Raw genomic sequence first — 17,657 nt, 5'->3', positions numbered from 1 at the left:
GCAGCATGTGGGATCTTCTCGGACCAGGGCTCGAACCCATGTCCCCTGCATTGGCAGGCAGATTCTTAATCACTACACCACCTGGGAAGTCCCTCCGTGAGCTCTTTTAATTTAGAAACTCATATTCTTCATTTCTGGGAAGTTTTCTTGAACTAGTTAATTGATTTATTACTATTTTCTCTATTTCTTTTTGTGGAACTTTTGTTTGGATATTTCCCTACTTTCTTTGAGATTTCCTTAGACTTTGAACCTTTCTATTAAGCTTTTCCTCTTCTGCTGTCATGTTTTTAATTTCCAAGTGCTCTTTTTAATTTTTTGAATATTCTGTTTTCAGTAACATCCCATTATTTCATCTTTGCAAATAACATTTTTTATCTCTTATTGAGGCTTTCCCTGTTGACTGTATTAAAAATTTCATCCCTCACTCCTACCCCATTATCTGTCTTATCAATGAAATATAAGCTTCATGCGGATAAGACTTTTTTTCCTGTGTATTTTTTTCCTACTGATATTTTCCCAGCACCTTAAACAGTGCCTGGGACATAGTAAATGTTTAAATATTTCTGGATTAAACCGACTAATCATTCTGATGATATTAATAACATTAAATTTTTTCTCCTTGTATAGATCTAATCTGTTTCTTTGAGGCCAATTGTTTTCTATTTTTATTGCTCTGTCTTAGGTTAGAAAATTTTCTGCAGATACCTGGTGGTAGTTCATCACCTGCTTATATTTAAGAATGGGGGCTAAAAAGCTGATTGGAATTCATGAGTAAATGGATGGGACTTGCCATGCATGGGCGTCATGGTAGAATGATCTGGCTGAACCATCTTCTTGGAGATCTCTTGATGTTGATATCTAGATCTTCCATCTTGGCTGGTCCAATTCCCTGGAGCACAGTTTTCTAGTCTCTGGGTAAAATAGTCTGGGAGCAGATAGGGAGAGGGCTGGAAGTGTCTCAGCGTCCAGAGTTCTACATTTACTGTTTTCAGTGTGGCCCCTGTGCCTTCACCTGGGCCTTGTGTCCTCCCTGGAGAAGAAAATATTTCTAGCATTTTTCTGGAGTGGGAGAAAGGCTGAAACTGTGCAGAATGTGTGAGAAAAATCTCAGAATCTAACTGCTCCTAAACTCCTTCAATCAGCTTTTTTAAAATGTAGGAATGGAGCATAATAGTATAGTTCTTTCTTATGGTAGTTCAAACAAATATTTGTTGGTCACTTACTATATTCTGAGTTATCCAGGTGCATTAGAAGCAGAAGGGACCACAGGAGCAGGGATCCTGAAGCCCAAAACAGCATGAGGTGTAGCTGGAACCAGATCTTCAAGGGTCTACGCCCTTCTCCTGAAGGATGGGAAATAGGATCCCCTATCAGTTAACTTTCTTTACTTTTCATTACTTTCCTCATTTTTTTTTTTTTTTTTGCGGTACGTGGGCCTCTCACTGTTGTGGCCTCTCCCGTTGCGGAGCACAGGCTCCGGACGCGCAGGCTCAGTGGCCATGGCTCACGGGCCCAGCCGCTCCGCGGCATGTGGGATCTTCCCAGACCGGGGCACAAACCTGTGTCCCCTGCATCGGCAGGCGGACTCTCAACCACTGAGCCACCAGGGAAGCCCCTACTTTCCTCATTTTACCCCTACTTCTTGAAGAGTTTGGTGTCACCAGCTCTTGAGAACTGGAAGCTTCTCTGGTCCAAATTGGTTACTCTCTGCCTTCTCTACTGCTCATTCAGCTATCAGTCACTCATCCTTTTTCCCAATTCCAAATTTAAACAATTTAAACAAGAAAATTTTAACAGTTCTCATCACTGTTCTGTTGATGGGGTAAGAGTGAGATTAGTTGCAGACATTCAAACTACTATCTTTACTCAAAAGTCGTATTTATAGGACATTTAACAAAAAAATATCAGGACAGCAGAAACTAGGAATCCTACACATTATCAAACCAAGATTTTAGTTTAAAGTGGTCCCGGGTTGGTAGTGCCTTTAGATTTCTGGCAGAAGTAATAGAAGAGGAACCCACTTCCCGCTTAGGCCCCGAAGTATTCCTGTAGGTAACGTTTAGAATTAAAGGTTGCATTCAGAGTTAAAGGTTGCCAAGCACTCTAGGAAGTGGAACACAATGAGAGAGAGCCCACAGAAGCAACAAAACAGTAGGAAATACAAACCCCTCAGATTTTGGAATTATCAGACACAGAGTGTTAGGTAATATGTTTAGTATATTGAAAGAAAAGGAGATGAAGAAAATGAGTAAGTAGCCAATCAATTATAAAAATGAAAAAGCCATTTTGAAAAAAGACCAAATAGAACTCCTAGAAATGAAAAATTTAGTAATTGAAATAAAATGAAAGACAGGCTTAACAGGACATTAAGTATAGTTGAAGAGGGAACTGCTTAATTGGACAGCAGATAATAGAAAATTATCCAGGGTACCTCACGGTTAGACAAAGAGCTTCAGAAGGAGAGGTGAGAGAAAATGGTGGAAAGATTATTTGAAGAATCGCTTACAGTTTCCCAAAGTTAATGGGATGCCACATGGTTCAGAAATTCTGACAACGCTTAGCAGCTTATGAAAGAAAAAGTAGGTGAAGAAATACACATGCAGATGCAAAGTAAGATTAGTACTGCAGGGTACCAAAACCAAAGAGTAGATCTTAAAAGCAACCAGAGTGAAGACAGACCACCTACCAAAAACAATGATTCTGTTGACATCTGACTTCTCAACAGCAATAATGGAAGCCAGAAGACAGTGAAATGTTATTTTCAATGTGCTGGGAGAAAATAGCTATCAGTCTAGAATTCTGTACTCAGTGAAATCACCTTTCAAGAATGAGGGCAAAATAAAGAGTTTTTAGTTAAAACGACTAAGCTTGCTACTAATGGGCTCTCAATAAAGGAAATTCTAAAGGATGAACTTCAGACACAAGGTATTATCATGAAAGAAATTGTAATGGAAATCAGGAAAATTTAAAAACTGAATGGTATCACATATCAAAAGCTATGGGAGTATATTAAAGAGATACTTGGAAGAAAGTTTATAACCCTAAATGTTTACGTTAGAAAAGAAGAAAAGCTGGAAGTTAATGAGCCAAGCAACCAATTTAAGCTAGAAAAAGAACAATAGGATGAGCCCAAAGAAAGTAAACGGAAGGAGATGAGCAGACACGAATTGAACAGAAGAGAAGCATGTAATTCAGAGGCTCAAAAAAGTTAAAGGTTGGCTTTTTGAAGAGTACTAAAACTTGACAAATGTCAGGTGAGATTGATGAAAGAAAACTAGAGTGATGACACAAATGGTATTAGGAATGGAAAAAGAAAATTACATATGCAGAGATTAAGACGATAAGGGGGGTTTGAACACCTTTATGGCAGTAAATATGAAAATTTATTAGAGAAAATGAATAAATGTCTAGAAAAATATCATTTATCAACACTGACAAGAATTAGAAAGTCTGAATAATCCTGTAATAGTTAGAGAAGTGAAATCATTAAAAATCTCATTTCAAAGAAAACTGAGGCCCGGATGGCTCTGCTGTCATGTTTTACCTCACATTCAACAACAACAACAATTTTTGATCTCATACAACCTATTCCAGAGCATAGACAGGGGGAACACTCTCCAGCCGAATCAAGCATATCAAAGGAAACTGACTTGTCAGTCGAACTCATGAATATAGTTGCAAAAATCCTAAACAAAGTATTAGCCAACTAAATCTAGCAGATAGAAAAACCTGACCAAGTTGGGATTATCCTAGGTCTGCAAGAGTGTTTTAATATTAAGAAATTCATAGTGTAATTTACCATATTAATAAATCATAAGGGAAAAAACCATACCATCACCTCAACAGATAGAGATGTGGCTTTGGTTAAAATTTGACAATGAAGTTATCATGAAAAAAAGTCTCAAAATAAATGGGAATTTTTGTAATCCATTAAGGGGTATCTACAACAAACCTACAGCAAATGCCATACTTAATGGTGAAATAGTGAAAGCCTTAGCTTTGAGATCAAGAGAAGACAAGAATGCTCATGTCACCGTTATTTGACTCTATAGTAGGTGTTGTAGCCAGGTAAGGAAGAAATAGATAAAGGTACTGGAAAGAGGAAAGAAAACTGCTGTTAATATTTATGATGTAATTTTACCCCAAAGTATATTCACAACATACCCTTACATCATCTTTTACAAATACAGCGCATTTGTTTTGAAAAATAATAGTAAAAATGAAATTAATCAGATGTGAATCTGGAGGCAGGTTCTGTTTCTAGTAACTCGCAGGGCTGTCAGCAGGGACAGTGAGTCACAGAGCTCACCTGGTTTGTTTCCTGTCTCTCAGGGATCACTGTCTTTTGTTGCCTGATTTTCTGGTGTCTTAAGAACTGTTTGTTTTATATAAAAAACATCTATATGTTTGTTTCTGGCTGTTGAAAAGGGGAGGGTGAATGTGGCCTCTGTTAGTCCATCTTGGCTGGAATCAGAAGTCATTTAATTAAATGGCTTATTGCTTCTTAGTCCTCTTTTGTTAATGAAGGGTTGCTTTTTTTTTTTTTTTTTTTTTTTTGCGGTACGTGGGCCTCTCACCCTTGTGGCCTCTCCCGCTGCAGAGCACAGGCTCTGGACGCGCAGGCCCAGCGGCTGTGGCTCACAGGCCCAGCCGCTCCTCGGCAGGTGTGATCCTCCCGGACCGGGGCACGAACCTGTGTCCCCTGCAGCAGCAGGCGGACTCTCAACCACTGCGCCACCAGGGAAGCCCTGAAGGGTTGTTTTAACATACACTTCATTCTGGTGCGAGACCTCTCCTTTAAAAGCAAGCATAAATTTTGTGTTTTGTTGGTTTTTTCATTTTATTTTTAAAGTAACCTGTAATTTAAAGGCCCAATCCATGAGGACCTATAGAGTGGGGGCCCTGAGGTGGATAATTCCTGAGGCTTTTGTCATTCTCTCTTGCTACATGCTTTGTTACCGAAGGCTGTTCAAGGTCTCACCACCTCTGGAGTTTTGACTCACTGCTGTGTTTCATAAATGTTAATGAAAGACAGATTGAGAGAAATCACTGATGGGCCAACATGGTTGTACCACATCCATGCACTGACTCAGGAGGAAAATCTCTATGAAATTACTCTGAGTTACCTTTGTGGAAAGCCCTGAGCTCCACCTTCTAGCTCGTCTGATCTAGCTGGGTCAAATCGAAAGGGATATGCAAAAACCTTTATGTTCTTGGCACATTGCTATGATTTATTTTATTTTATTTTTTTGTTATCTGAATAATTATTTTCTTAACATCTTTATTGGAGAATAATTGCTTTACAATGCTGTGTTAGTTTCTGCTGTATAACAATCAGCTATATGTATACGTATATCCCCATATCCCCTCCCTCTTGCATCTCCCTCCCACCCTCCCTATCCCACCCCTCTAGGTGGTCACAAAACACCGAGCTGATCTCCCTGTGTGATGCAGCTGCTTCCCACTAGCTATCAGTTTTACATTTGGTAGCGTATATATGTCCATGCCACTCTCACTTTGTCCAGCTTACCCTTCCCCCTCCCCGTGTCCTCAAGTCCATTCTCTGTGTCTGCATCTTTATTCCTGTCCTGCCCCTAGGTTCTTCAGAACCATTTTTTTTTACATTCCATATATATGTGTTAGCATATGGTATTTGTTTTTCTTTTTCTGACTTACTTCACTCTGTATGACAGACTCTAGGTCCATCCACCTCACTACAAATAACTCAATTTTATTTCTTTTTATGGCCGAGTAATATTCCATTGTATATATGTGCCACATCTTCTTTATCCATTCGTCTGTCGATGAACACTTAGGTTGCTTCCATGTCCTGGCTATTGTAAATAGAGCTGCAGTGAACATTGTGGTACATGACTCTTTTTGAATTATGGTTTTCTCAGGGTATATGCCCAGTAGTGGGATTGCTGGATCATATGGTAGTTCTATTTTTAGTTTTTTTGTTTGTTTGTTTTGTTTTTCAATTAATTAATTTATTTTTGGCTGCATTGGGTCTTTGTTGCTGTGCGTGGGCTTTCTCTAGTTGCAGTGAGCGGAGGCTACTCTTAGTTGTGGTGCACGGGCTTCTCAATGCAGTAGCTTCTCTTGTTGCAGAGCACAGGCTCTAGGTGCATAGCCTTCAGTACTGTGGCGCGTGGGCTCAGTAGTTGTGGCTCATGAGCTCTAGAGCACAGGCTCAGTAGTTGTGGCGCATGGGCTTAGTTGCTCCGTGGCATGTGGGATCTTCGTGACCAGGGCTTGAACTTGTGTCCCCTGCATTGGCAGGCAGATTCTTAACCACTGTGCCACCAGGGAAGTCCCTTATTTTTAGTTTTTTAAGGAATCTCCATACTGTTTTCCATAGTGGCTGTATAAATTTACATTCCCACCAACAGTGCAAGAGGGTTCCCCTTTCTCCACACCCTCTCCAGCATTTATTGTTTGTAGATTTTTTGATGATGGCCATTCTGACCAGTGTGAGGTGATACCTCATTGTAGTTGATTTACATTTCTCTAATAATTAGTGATGTTGAGCATCCTTTCATGTGTTTGTTGGCAAACTGTATATCTTCTTTGGAGAAATGTCTATTTAGGTCTTCTGCCCATTTTAGGATTGGGTTGTTTGTTTTTTTGATATTGAGCTGCATGAGCTGCTTGTATATTTTGGAGATTAATCCTTTGTCAGTTGGTTCGTTTGCATATATTTTCTCCCATTCTGAGGGTTGTCTTTTCGTCTTGTTTACGTTTTCCTTTGCTGTGCAAAAGCTTTTAAGTCTCATTAGGTCTCATTTGTTTATTTTTGTTTTTATTTCCATTTCTCTAGGAGGTGGGTCAAAAAGGACCTTGCTGTGATTTATGTCATAGAGTGTTCTGCCTATGTTTTCCTCTAAGGATTTTATAGTGTCTGGCCTTACATTTAGGTCTTTAATCCATTTTGAGTTTATTTTTATATACAGTCTTAGGGAGTGTTCTAATTTCATTCTTTTAATGTAGCTGTCCAGTTTTCCCAGCACCACTTATTGAAGAGGCTGTCTTTTCTCCATTGTATATTCTAGCCTTCTTTGTCAAAATAAGGTGACCATATGTGCGTGGGTTTATCTCTGGGCTTTCTGTCCTGTTCCATTGATCTATCTTTCTGTTTTTGTGCCAGTACCATACTGTCTTGATTACTGTAGCTTTGTAGTATAGTCTGAAGTCAGGGAGCCTGATTCCTCCAGCTCCGTTTTTCATTCTCAAGATTGCTTTGGCTCTTCGGGTCTTTGGTGTTTCCATACAAATTGTGAAATTTTTTGTTCTAGTTCTGTGAAAAATGCCATTGTTCGTTTAATAGGGATTGCATTGAATCTGTAGATTGCTTTGGGTAGTATAGTTATTTTCTCAATGTTGATTCTTCCAATCCGAGAACATGGTAAGTCTCCCCATCTGTTTGTATCATCTTTAATGTCTTTCATCAGTGTCTTATAGTTTTCTGCATACAGTTCTTTTGTCTCCTTAGGTAGGTTTATTCCTAGGTATTTTATTCTTTTTCTTGCAGTGGTAAATGGGAGTGTTTCCTTAATTTCTCTTTCAGATTTTTCATCACTAGTATATAGGAATGCAAGAGATTTCTGTGCATTAATTTTGTATCCTGCTACTTTACCAAATTCATTGATTAGCTCTAGTAGTTTTCTGTTAGCGTCTTTAGGATTCTCTGTTTATAAGTATCATGTCATCTGCAGACAGTGACAGTTTTACTTCTTCTTTTCCGATGTGGATTCCTTTTATTTCTTTTTCTTCTCTGATTGCTGTGGCTAAAACTTCCAAAACTATGTTGAATGACAGTGGTGACAGTGGGCAACCTTGTCTTGTTCCTGATCTTAGTGGAAATGGTTTCAGTTTCTCACCATTGAGAATTTTGTTGGCTGTGGGTTTGTCGTATATGGCCTTTATTTTTTATTTTTTTGTGGTATGTGGGCCTCTCACTGTTGTGGCCTCTCCCGTTGTGGAGCACAGGCTCCAGACGCACAGGCTCAGCGGCCATGGCTCACGGGCCCAGCCGCTCCGCGGCATGTGGGATCTTCCCGGACCGGGGCACGAACCTGTGTCCCCCACGTCGGCAGGTGGACCCTTAAACTACTGAACCACCAGGGAAGCCCTGGCCTTTATTATGTTGAGTTAAGTTCCCTCTATGCCTACTTTCTGGAGCATTTTTTTCATAAATGGGTGTTTTTTTTTTTTTTTTGTACGCGGGCCTCTCACCGTTGTGGCCTCTCCCGTTGCGGAGCACAGGCTCCGGACGCGCAGGCTCAGTGGCCATGGCTCACGGGCTCAGCTGCTTCGCGGCATGTGGGATCTTCACGGACCGAGGCATGAACCTGTGTTCCCTGCACCGGCAGGCGGACTCTCAACGACTGTGCCACCAGGGAAGCCCATGGGTGTTGAATTTTGTCAAAAGTTTTTTCTGCGTCTCCTGAGATGATCATATGGTTTTTATCCTTCAGTTTGTTAATATGGTGTATCATTGATTGATTTGCGTATATTGAAAAATCCTTGCGTTCCTGGGATATACCCCACTGGATCATGGTGTATGATCCTTCCCCACTGGATCTTGGTGTATGATCCTTTTAATGTGTTGTTGGATTCTGTTTGCTAGTATTTTGTTGAGGATTTTTGCATCTATGTTCATCACTGATATTGGCTTGTAGGTTTTTTTTTTTTTTTTTTTTTTTTTTTTGCGGTACACGGGCCTCTCACTGTCGTGGCCTCTCCCGTTGCAGAGCACAGGCTCCTGACACGCAGGCTCAGGGGCCATGGCTCACGGGCCCAGCCACTCTGCGGCATGTGGGATCCTCCGGGACCAGGGAACAAACCCGTGTCCCCTGCATCGGCAGGCGGACTCCCAACCACTGCGCCACCAGGGAAGCCCTGGCTTGTAGTTTTCTTCTTTGTGACATCTTTGTCTGGTTTTGGTATCAGGGTGATGGTGGCCTCGTAGAATGAGTTTGGGGTTTTTCCTCCCTCTGCTATATTTTGGAAGAGTTTGAGAAGGATAGGTATGAGCTCTTCTCTAAACGTTTGGTAGAATTCGCCTGTGAAGCCATCTGGTCCTGGGCTTTTGTTTGCTGGAAGATTTTTAATCACAGTTTCAACTTCAGTGATTGTGATTAGTCTGTTTATATTTTCTATTTCTTCCTGGTTCAGTCTTGGAAGATTGTGCTTTTCTAAGAATTTGTCCATTTCTTCCTCGTTGTCCTTTTTATTGGCATATTGTTGCTTGTAGTAATCTCTCATGATCCTTTGTATTTTTGCAGTGTCAGTTGTTACTTCTCCTTTTTCATTTCTAATTCTGTTGATTTGAGTCTTCTCCCTTTTTGTCTTGATGAGTCTGGCTAATGGTTTATGAATTTTGTTTATCTTCTCAAAGAACCAGCTTTTAGTTTTATTGATCTTTGCTATTGTTTTCTTCATTTTTTTCATTTATTTCTGATCTGATCTTTATGACTTCTTTCCTTCTGCTAACTTTGGGGTTTTTTGTTCTTCTTTCTCTAATTGTTTTAGGTGTAAGGTTAGGTTGTTTATTTGAGATTTTTCTTGTGTCTTGAGATAGGATTGTATTGCTCGAAACTTCCCTCTTAGAACTGCTTTTGTTGCATCCCATAGGTTTTGGGTCGTCATGTTATCATTGTCATTTGTTTCTAGGTTTATTGTTTAGCCTCCATGTGTTTGTGTTTTTTACAGATTTTTTCCTGTAATTGATATCTAGTCTCATAGCGTTGTGGTCTGAAAAGATACTTGATAGGATTTCAGTTTTCTTAAATTGACCAAGGCTTGATTTGTGACTCAAGGTATGATCTATCCTGGAGAATGTTCCATGAGCACTTGAGAAGAAAGTGTATTCTGTTGTTTTGGGATGGATTGTCCTATAAATATCCATTAAGTCCATCTTGTTTAATGTATCATTTAAAGCTTGTGTTGCCGTGTTTATTTTCATTTTGCATGATCTGTCCAATGGTGAAAGTGGGGTGTTAAAGTCCCCTGTTATGATTGTGTTACTGTGTATTTCCCCGTTTATGGCTGTTAGCATTTGCTTTGTGTATTGAGGTGCTCCTATGTTGCGTGCATGAATATTTACAATTGTTATATCTTCTCCTTGGATTGATCCCTTGATCATTATGCAGTGTCCTTCCTTGTCTCTTGTAACATTCTTTATTTTAAAGTCTATTTCATCTGATATGAGTATTGCTACTCCAGCTTTCTTTTGATTTCCGTTTGCATGGAATATCTTTTTCCATCCCCTCACTTTCAGTCTGTATGTGTCCCAAGGTCTGAAGTGGGTCTCTTGTAGACAGCATATACATGGGTCTTGTTTTTGTATGCATTCAGCCAGTCTTTTGGTTGGAGCATTTAATCCTTTTACATTTAAGGTAATTATTGATATGTATGTTCCTATTCCCATTTTCTTAATTGTTTTGGGCTTGTTGTTATAGGTCTTTTCCTTCTCTTGTGCTTCCTGCCTTGAGAAGTTCCTTTAGCATTTGTTGTAAAGCTGGTTTGGTGGTGCTGAATTCTCTTAGCTTTTGCTTGTCTGTAAAGGTTTTAATTTCTCCATGGAATCTGAATGAGAACCTTGCTGGGTAGAGTAATCTTGGTTGTAGTTTTTTCCCTTTCATCACTTTAAATATGTCCTGCCACTCCCTTCTGGCTTGCAGAGTTTCTGCTGAAAGATCAGCTGTTAACCTTATGGGGATTCCCTTGTATTTTATTTGTTGTTTTTCCCTTGCTGTTTTTAATATTTTTTCTTTGTACTTAATTTAAAAAAATGTATTTATTTATTTATTTTTGGCTCTCTTGGGTCCTCGTTGCTGTGTGTGCGTTTCCTCTAGTTGTAGTGAGCGGGGGCTGCTCTTCTTTGCGGTGCATGGGATTCTCATTGTCGTGGCTTCTCATTTTGCAGAGCACGGGCTCTAGGCACACAGTCTTCAGTAGTTGTGCATGGGCTTATTTGCTCCACGGCATGTGGGATCTTCCCGGGCCAGGGCTCGAACCCGTGTTCCTTGCATTGGCAGGCAGATTCTTAACCACTGTGCCACCCGGGGAGCCCATGTATTTAATTTTTGATAGTTTGATTAGTATGTGTGTTGGCATGTTTCCTCTTGGATTTATCCTGTATGGGACTGTCTGTGCTTCCTGGATTTGATTGGCCATTTCCTTTCCCATATTAGGGAAGTTTTCAACTATAATCTCTTCAAATATTTTCTCAGTCCCTTTCCTTTTCTCTTCTTCTTCTGGCACCCCTATAATTCGAATGTTGGTGCATTTAATGTTGCCCCAGAGGTCTGTGAGACTCTCCTCAATTCTTTTCATTTTTTTTTCTTTATTCTGGTCTGTGGTAGTTTTTTCCACTATTTTATCTTCCAGGTCACTTATCCGTTCTTCTGCCTCAGTTATTCTGTTTTTGATTCCTTCTAGAGAATTTTTAATTTCATTTATTGTGTTGTTCATCATTGTTTGTTTGCTCTTTAGTTCTTCTAGGTTCTTGTTAAATGTTTCTTATATTTTCTCCATTCTGTTTCCAAGATTTTGCATCATCTTTACTGTCATTCCTCTGAATTCTTTTTCAGGTAGACTGCCTATTTCCTGTTCATTTGTTTGGTCTGATGGGTGTTTACCTTGCTCTTTCTTCTGCTGTGTGTTTCTCTGTTTTCTCATTTTGCTTAACTTTCTGTGTTTGGGGTCTCCTTTTCGCAGTCTGCAGGTTCGTACTTCCTGTTGTTTTTGATGTCTGCCCCCAGTGGTTGAGGTTGGTTCTGTGGGTTGTGTAGACTTGCTGGTGGAGGGGACTAGTGCCTGTGTTCTGGTGGGTGAGGCTGGATCTTGTCTTTCTGGTGGGCAGGGCTGCATCCGGTGGTGTGTTTTGGGGTGTTTGTGAACTTAGTATGATTTTAGGCAGCCTCTCTGCTGATGGGTGGGGCTGTGTTCCTGTCTTGCTAGTTGTTTGGCATGCGGCGTCCAGCACTGGAGCTTGCTGGCCATTGGGTGGAGCTGGGTCTTAGTGTTGAGACGAAGATCTCTGGGAGAGCTCTTGCTGATTGATATTACATGGGGCTGAGAGGTCTGGTGGACCAGTGTCCTGAACTCGGCTCTGCTACCTGGGAGCGTCAAGCCTCACAGCAGGCTGGAGCACCAAGACCATGTCAGCCACATGGTGGATGGTCTAAGGAGCCCTGCCTGGGCACCTGGAGTGTAGTGGGTGTGCGGTGAACCGCAGCCCAAGATCTACGTGCCCAGTGGAATCGCAATCTGCCAAGGAAACACAGAGCTGAGTTCCTGTCCTGGCAGCAGGAGAAAGGATATGAATTATTTTTAAGGCATAGAAAGTTGTTTAAATATTAGGCCACATATTACAGATTTGGAAATAAACTGCATATAGTTATATAGAGCATGGTGTGCTTTTCTAAGGAGTTTGTAAAGAATGTGGTTTAACTTGGCCAGTGTGTGATGATAAACTTATTTCTTGCGTGTGATCATGGGCCTTATTTATAATTCGATAGCAGATGTTTGTTTTCATTGTTAAATTACAACTCAGACATTCTTGGCTTAACTCCAGCTTTCTCTGCATCTCACAAAAATTTTTTAAAAGGTTAGAATGAAACTTTCTTTCAGAAGATGCTTCAAATGGGGCCAGATTTTTTTAGAAACAGATTTAATTATCCCTGATAATAAGGATCAGAGGGCGAAAAGGAAATTGAGATCTTTGAAGAATCCCTAAATATCATTTTAGTCCATCATTTGCAGCCTCTCCTACTGCTCTCAGACCCACTCACAGGGCAGCAGTGCTGCCTTGTTGGGATTCTGGATTTCTGGCTCCCAGCTCAAGCTAATGAGCAGTGTAATGGCTGAGAGCTTGGGAGAAATAGGAGAGGAGTCAAAGGGCCTAGAGTATTTGAAACTAAATAATTAACATCAGATTAATTGGGGATTGACTGTCCTTCCCGTCCGTGCTGGGTTCCAGTCTTTTGATCAAAGAGTGTCATTTCCTTACTGTTTTACACTGTCTTAATCACAACAGCCTATATAGATATTTGGATTTTGGATAGGAGGAAAATGAAAAAGGGATTGGAAATAGCATGTACTCATTTTTTTTTTAAGGAAAAAAAAGCCCTCAGATAGATTTTAAAAATTTAAAATTGTTAAATGCGATAGCTCTTCCCAGTTAACAAGTGGAAGAGTGCTGTGTGTTGTTTTCGGTGGTCCTTAACAGTGTGTATTTTTCTTTTCAGCTTCTAAGTCAGGATTGTTACCTCCACCACCCGCACTTCCTCCGAGACCTTGTCCATCGCAGGTAGGAGACGACGTTGGTTTCTGAGAACTGTCAGTAGGCAGTTGTCCTCCCACTGTGGTTCCTTTGCGAGGGTTGATCACCACAGAACTGGCTGGTCAGGTTCCCAAGATGATGTCTGGACTGGACCGGGAGAGCAGAGTGGGGTTGAATTTCTTCCTATCCAGCCAGCCCCCAGCCTCATGTGGAAAGGGGACAGTTTCCTCAATAAGCAACCAAGCAAATGTGTGAAACAGTTCAGTCTTGGCTGTAGAGGGTTGCATGTGGTCTTCATTACAGAGAGAGGAGCAGAAGGGGTGCCTCTCCGATTGGTGCTGGGGAACGTGGCTTTTCTGTGTAGTATGTGCAGTCTGAGTGCCTATATTTTCCTCAGTGTTTTAGGAGCTGTGTTAATTCTGCATAAACTAAAAATAAATGGTCCTCAGCATGGAGTTAGTGTGCCCACAGTGCTTTTTTTAGGATGGTATTTTCCTTCGGGACAAAAAGCTGAATCAGCAGCGTTGGGAGACTGTATCACCCGAATCTGTTTCACCTGTGAATCAATTCCGCCTTGTTGACGTGTGCTACTATGGCCTTTTACATGAACACTCTTTGTAGAGTTGAAAATGAGAAGCAAAACAGCAAATCCGTGGAGTGTGGTAAAGAGTGCTACAGATCCTTCCTTTCATTAATTGCTCCTGAAGAAACTATCTTTAAAGACTCTCTCTGACTTTGGGCAGGAAATGTTGAGAAATTTCTCTATAAAGCGACCCAGTTTCTACCTCATTGCTCTGGGTAGTTCAGAGCATACGTTTCCATATGGTGCATCTCAGGACTCGCTGAGTCACTGAAACCACTTTAAACATTGGCTTGTCCTTCTTTTAGAGAATTAGGTGGTCTTTAGTGTCCACTCAACCTCGAGATGCAAATACCATGAGACATGGGCTTCCTCCTTCAGTTTGAAGGGTAATTAAACCCCTCTTCCTCCTGACCCACATATAAATAAGTGAGAACCGTTTTTTCAATATTCCAGTGTTAGCTTTACGAGAGGTTAATTAACCAGTCAACAAGTGTTTATTGAGCCCCTGCTATTTACTACTGCCAAGCTTTAGTTCCATCCTTGCCCTTCCTTGCCTGTGATTTCTACTCATTTAAATTATTAGCTGTGTTTACTGAGCATCTGTAGTAGAGCACGCATTTGTGCTAAGTGCTTTCAATGCATTGTTTAATCTTCACAAAAACCCTATGAAGTGTAGGTATAAATATTAACCTTAAAAAAAAACCAAAAAAAAACAGATGAAGAAGTTGAAGCATACAGGGGTTAAGCAAGTTACCCAAGGTGACATAGCTAGTAAACAGTAGAGCCAAGGTCCATCTCCTGAAGCTTCCTCCCCCTTCCCATTGTTGGAGTCAAAGTATCCGTGTGTACAGGAAGACAGGGCTCCATTGCGCTGGCAGTTGAGGCTTTCACCATGTCCCCCAGGAGGACCTAGATGAGCTGATGCTCCTGATTTACACCAACAGCAAGCCTGTCACAGCAACATTAGTGGGCGTTCCAGAGGTGCTTATCTACCAGCTGCTGGTTTCAGACCAGGACTTGGGAGCCACCTGGATGAATGCTTGGAACACTTGTCTGAAAGGGCTTTTGTGACCAACCTCCTTATGTTTCTCCTGCTGCACAAGTGACAGTAGTTAGTTCCCGGTTGTGAACCGTGCTGCCGCTATCAGCAGTCCTCATCTGAGCTGCTCTAGGTGGGCTTCCTGCCTGCTCTGGGGCTTGGTGACTGAGGAGCTGGTGGGGACCTGGGAATTCTGAAGTCAACTGTTAACGAAAGAGACTGCTTGTTTGTCTATCAGATTTCCCATCACAATGTATAAACAGTGAGCCTAGCACTCCGCCCAAGCCTCCAGCTCAGCTGCCTAACTATGGAGTTTTCAGACTATAGAAACAGGTGTGTACGAAAAGCAGGCAGAAGAGCCCTCCACCACTTCGCTCCCCTACACTCCCCTCCTCGCCCACTGTACGTGGGACACACACGGTCAACAGAGGAAGTCCTGGCTGATCCACACATGGTGGTGTTTAGTCTTTGTGCCGTGTCAAATTCCTACTGTTGGCCCCAGGAGAAAGTCACCTAACCATCTGTATGGAGCACCTATATGTTTCAGTCTTTCCCAAACTACTTGTGATGAAGCCTTCTCCTGGGAGATATTAATAGGGCTGTGTGGTAAGACAGATTTGCTGCCTCTGTACCTGCTCTGGGAGATTTGCAGTGCACGCCAGCTCATTAAGGGCTTTGAAGTCTTACAGTAAAGCAACCTGGTCAATTTTTTTTTTTTTTTTTTTTTTTTGTGGTACGCGGGCCTCTCACTATTGTGGCCTCTCCCGTTGCGGAGCACAGGCTCTGGACGCGCAGGCTCAGCGGCCATGGCTCACGGGCCCAGCCGCTCCACGGCACGTGGGATCTTCCCGGACCGGGGCACGAACCCGTGTCCCCTGCATCGGCAGGCGGACTCTCAACCACTGTGCCACCAGGGAAGCCCCAACCTGCTCAATTTTGTTAAAGCTGGCAGCTTTCTAGCTTGTGACCATTCATCCCTTTATTTATAAAATACTGTTAATATCCTGAGGGCGTAGCACATGATTATACACCAGCCTTAAGGTATTGGTAAGAACATTTCCAAACATCTTTAATCTGTCACCTCATCTATATATTATGTGATTAAAGTTAAATTTTTATATCTTATGCCAATAGGTTTCCCTAGAAGAGGTGAAAATGAAAAAGAAAGTTTACCACACATTAGCTTGGGATTTCAAATTGTTGTGTTTTAGGTTTGTTGTGTTTTCTTCATTGCTTCCTCATGAGAGAGGAAGAAGGAACAGAAAAGCAACAAATTTTATTTATAGAGAACTTAAATACTCTGAGTTATTCTTTTGCTATGTTAAAATTTTTTTGACTGTTCTTTGGTATATATGGACAATCAAGGTGACTTTGGAAAAAAATATATATATACTTAACTACAGAGACTTCTTTTGTAGGACTTAAACTGTAGTACTTAGGGGAGAAACCAGGAAGCCTGGTATAGTTAAAATCATTGTATTTATTAGTAGCTTTGAGAAGAGATTAAGATTAAAAGTTTGTGGATTTAACATTTTCATATTATATAACTTGATAAATGGGCAAGACTAGATTATAATAAAGAAAACATTTTATTCCCCCAAGAGGAACACTATTTAAAAAACTATGTGGCCAATCAGTAATGCACTATCAGTTTTTAAGTATGTAAGAGAGTTTGTACAGTTGCAGATACGTGCACAAAGATATATATATATATATATATGTTTATATATATATACAGATAGATAGATAGATAGATACATACATACATACACCAAAAGTCTGTCTCTAATTTTATCAAGTGAGAGATGAGATTTAGGTTTTCAGCATAAAATGCAGCCTCACTGGCCCTTACTTAGACCAGGCACCACCATGGTATGAACATCTGGATTAAGTTATACAAATGGGGCCTTGGAGTTAGGAAAAGGAATAAATTCAAAGAAACTGATCTTATTTTTCATGCTATATAGGTAAGATCAAGAAGGACCAAGTGAGCATATAAAGAATCAAATGTTTTGGTCCCACGTTTTCCTGTGGACAGGCCGGAGAGCAGGGTGTAGTATTTTGGCTCAGGCTAGAGGCCAGAGGTGACACTTTTTTTTTTAAAAGACTGATTCATAGTGTAAATGATTAAAAAGCAATTAGAGGTAACTGTTTCATATGGAGCAGTGTTAAAATGAGAGTTAGTTAAACTTATTAGCTCATTGTGTGCATATGAACTGAGTAAAATGCCATTCACAGGGTTGGTGCTTGTCCTGTAGGTCTGTTTGCTGCTCGGGGCCTGTGTGGTACTTCAATAGCCAAATCCCTTTAATAGTGTTGATCTCGGGCCAGATTTCTTATAGCAATTGTGATAGAGCCACAGCTTCAGTGTAGTTATCTTTAATAAAGAGGAGATTTTTTTTTTGGTCCAAAGGATAATATTTTCAGTTTTGTGTTAGCACCACATTTGATGAATTGCAGCTCCCTATAGACTCATGTGCTCTGAATTTTCCTACTTATACCACTAATTTCTCACTTTATAACGGCAAGTGCTCTTCGCGAGCAATGCAGTGAGTGCTACAATAGCATTGTGGGATGAAAGTGCTATGAAGGAAGCATTTTAGCAATACTTCTAAGCTCAGAGAGACCAAGAGGGCTTCATGCAAGGGCCAAGGTTACCAGTGAAATGAGTTTTACAGAATCAAGAGAACTTTTCTTTTTAATGGCTGAGGGGTTCAGAACATTACTGTAGAGAAAAAGCAAAT

The 17,657-nt window shown here is 40.9% G+C and overlaps 1 protein-coding gene across 6 annotated transcripts in view; it reads left to right on the top strand.

The window, feature by feature from the left end:
* REPS2 (RALBP1 associated Eps domain containing 2) overlaps positions 1 to 17,657 on the top strand; it is a 233,700-nt gene that overhangs the window by 156,641 nt on the left and 59,402 nt on the right. For all 6 annotated transcript variants that reach the window (XM_030848155.2, XM_030848153.2, XM_060292272.2 and 3 more), the window contains exon 14: positions 13,257 to 13,318. In XM_030848155.2, the coding sequence (XP_030704015.1) occupies positions 13,257 to 13,318 (62 nt within the window). The remainder of the gene's footprint in view (positions 1 to 13,256; positions 13,319 to 17,657) is intronic.

The sequence above is a fragment of the Globicephala melas genome, chromosome X (assembly GCF_963455315.2).
Source record: "Globicephala melas chromosome X, mGloMel1.2, whole genome shotgun sequence".
Classification (NCBI taxonomy): Eukaryota; Metazoa; Chordata; class Mammalia; order Artiodactyla; family Delphinidae; genus Globicephala; species Globicephala melas.
This window is presented reverse-complemented; position numbering and strand designations above follow the sequence as displayed.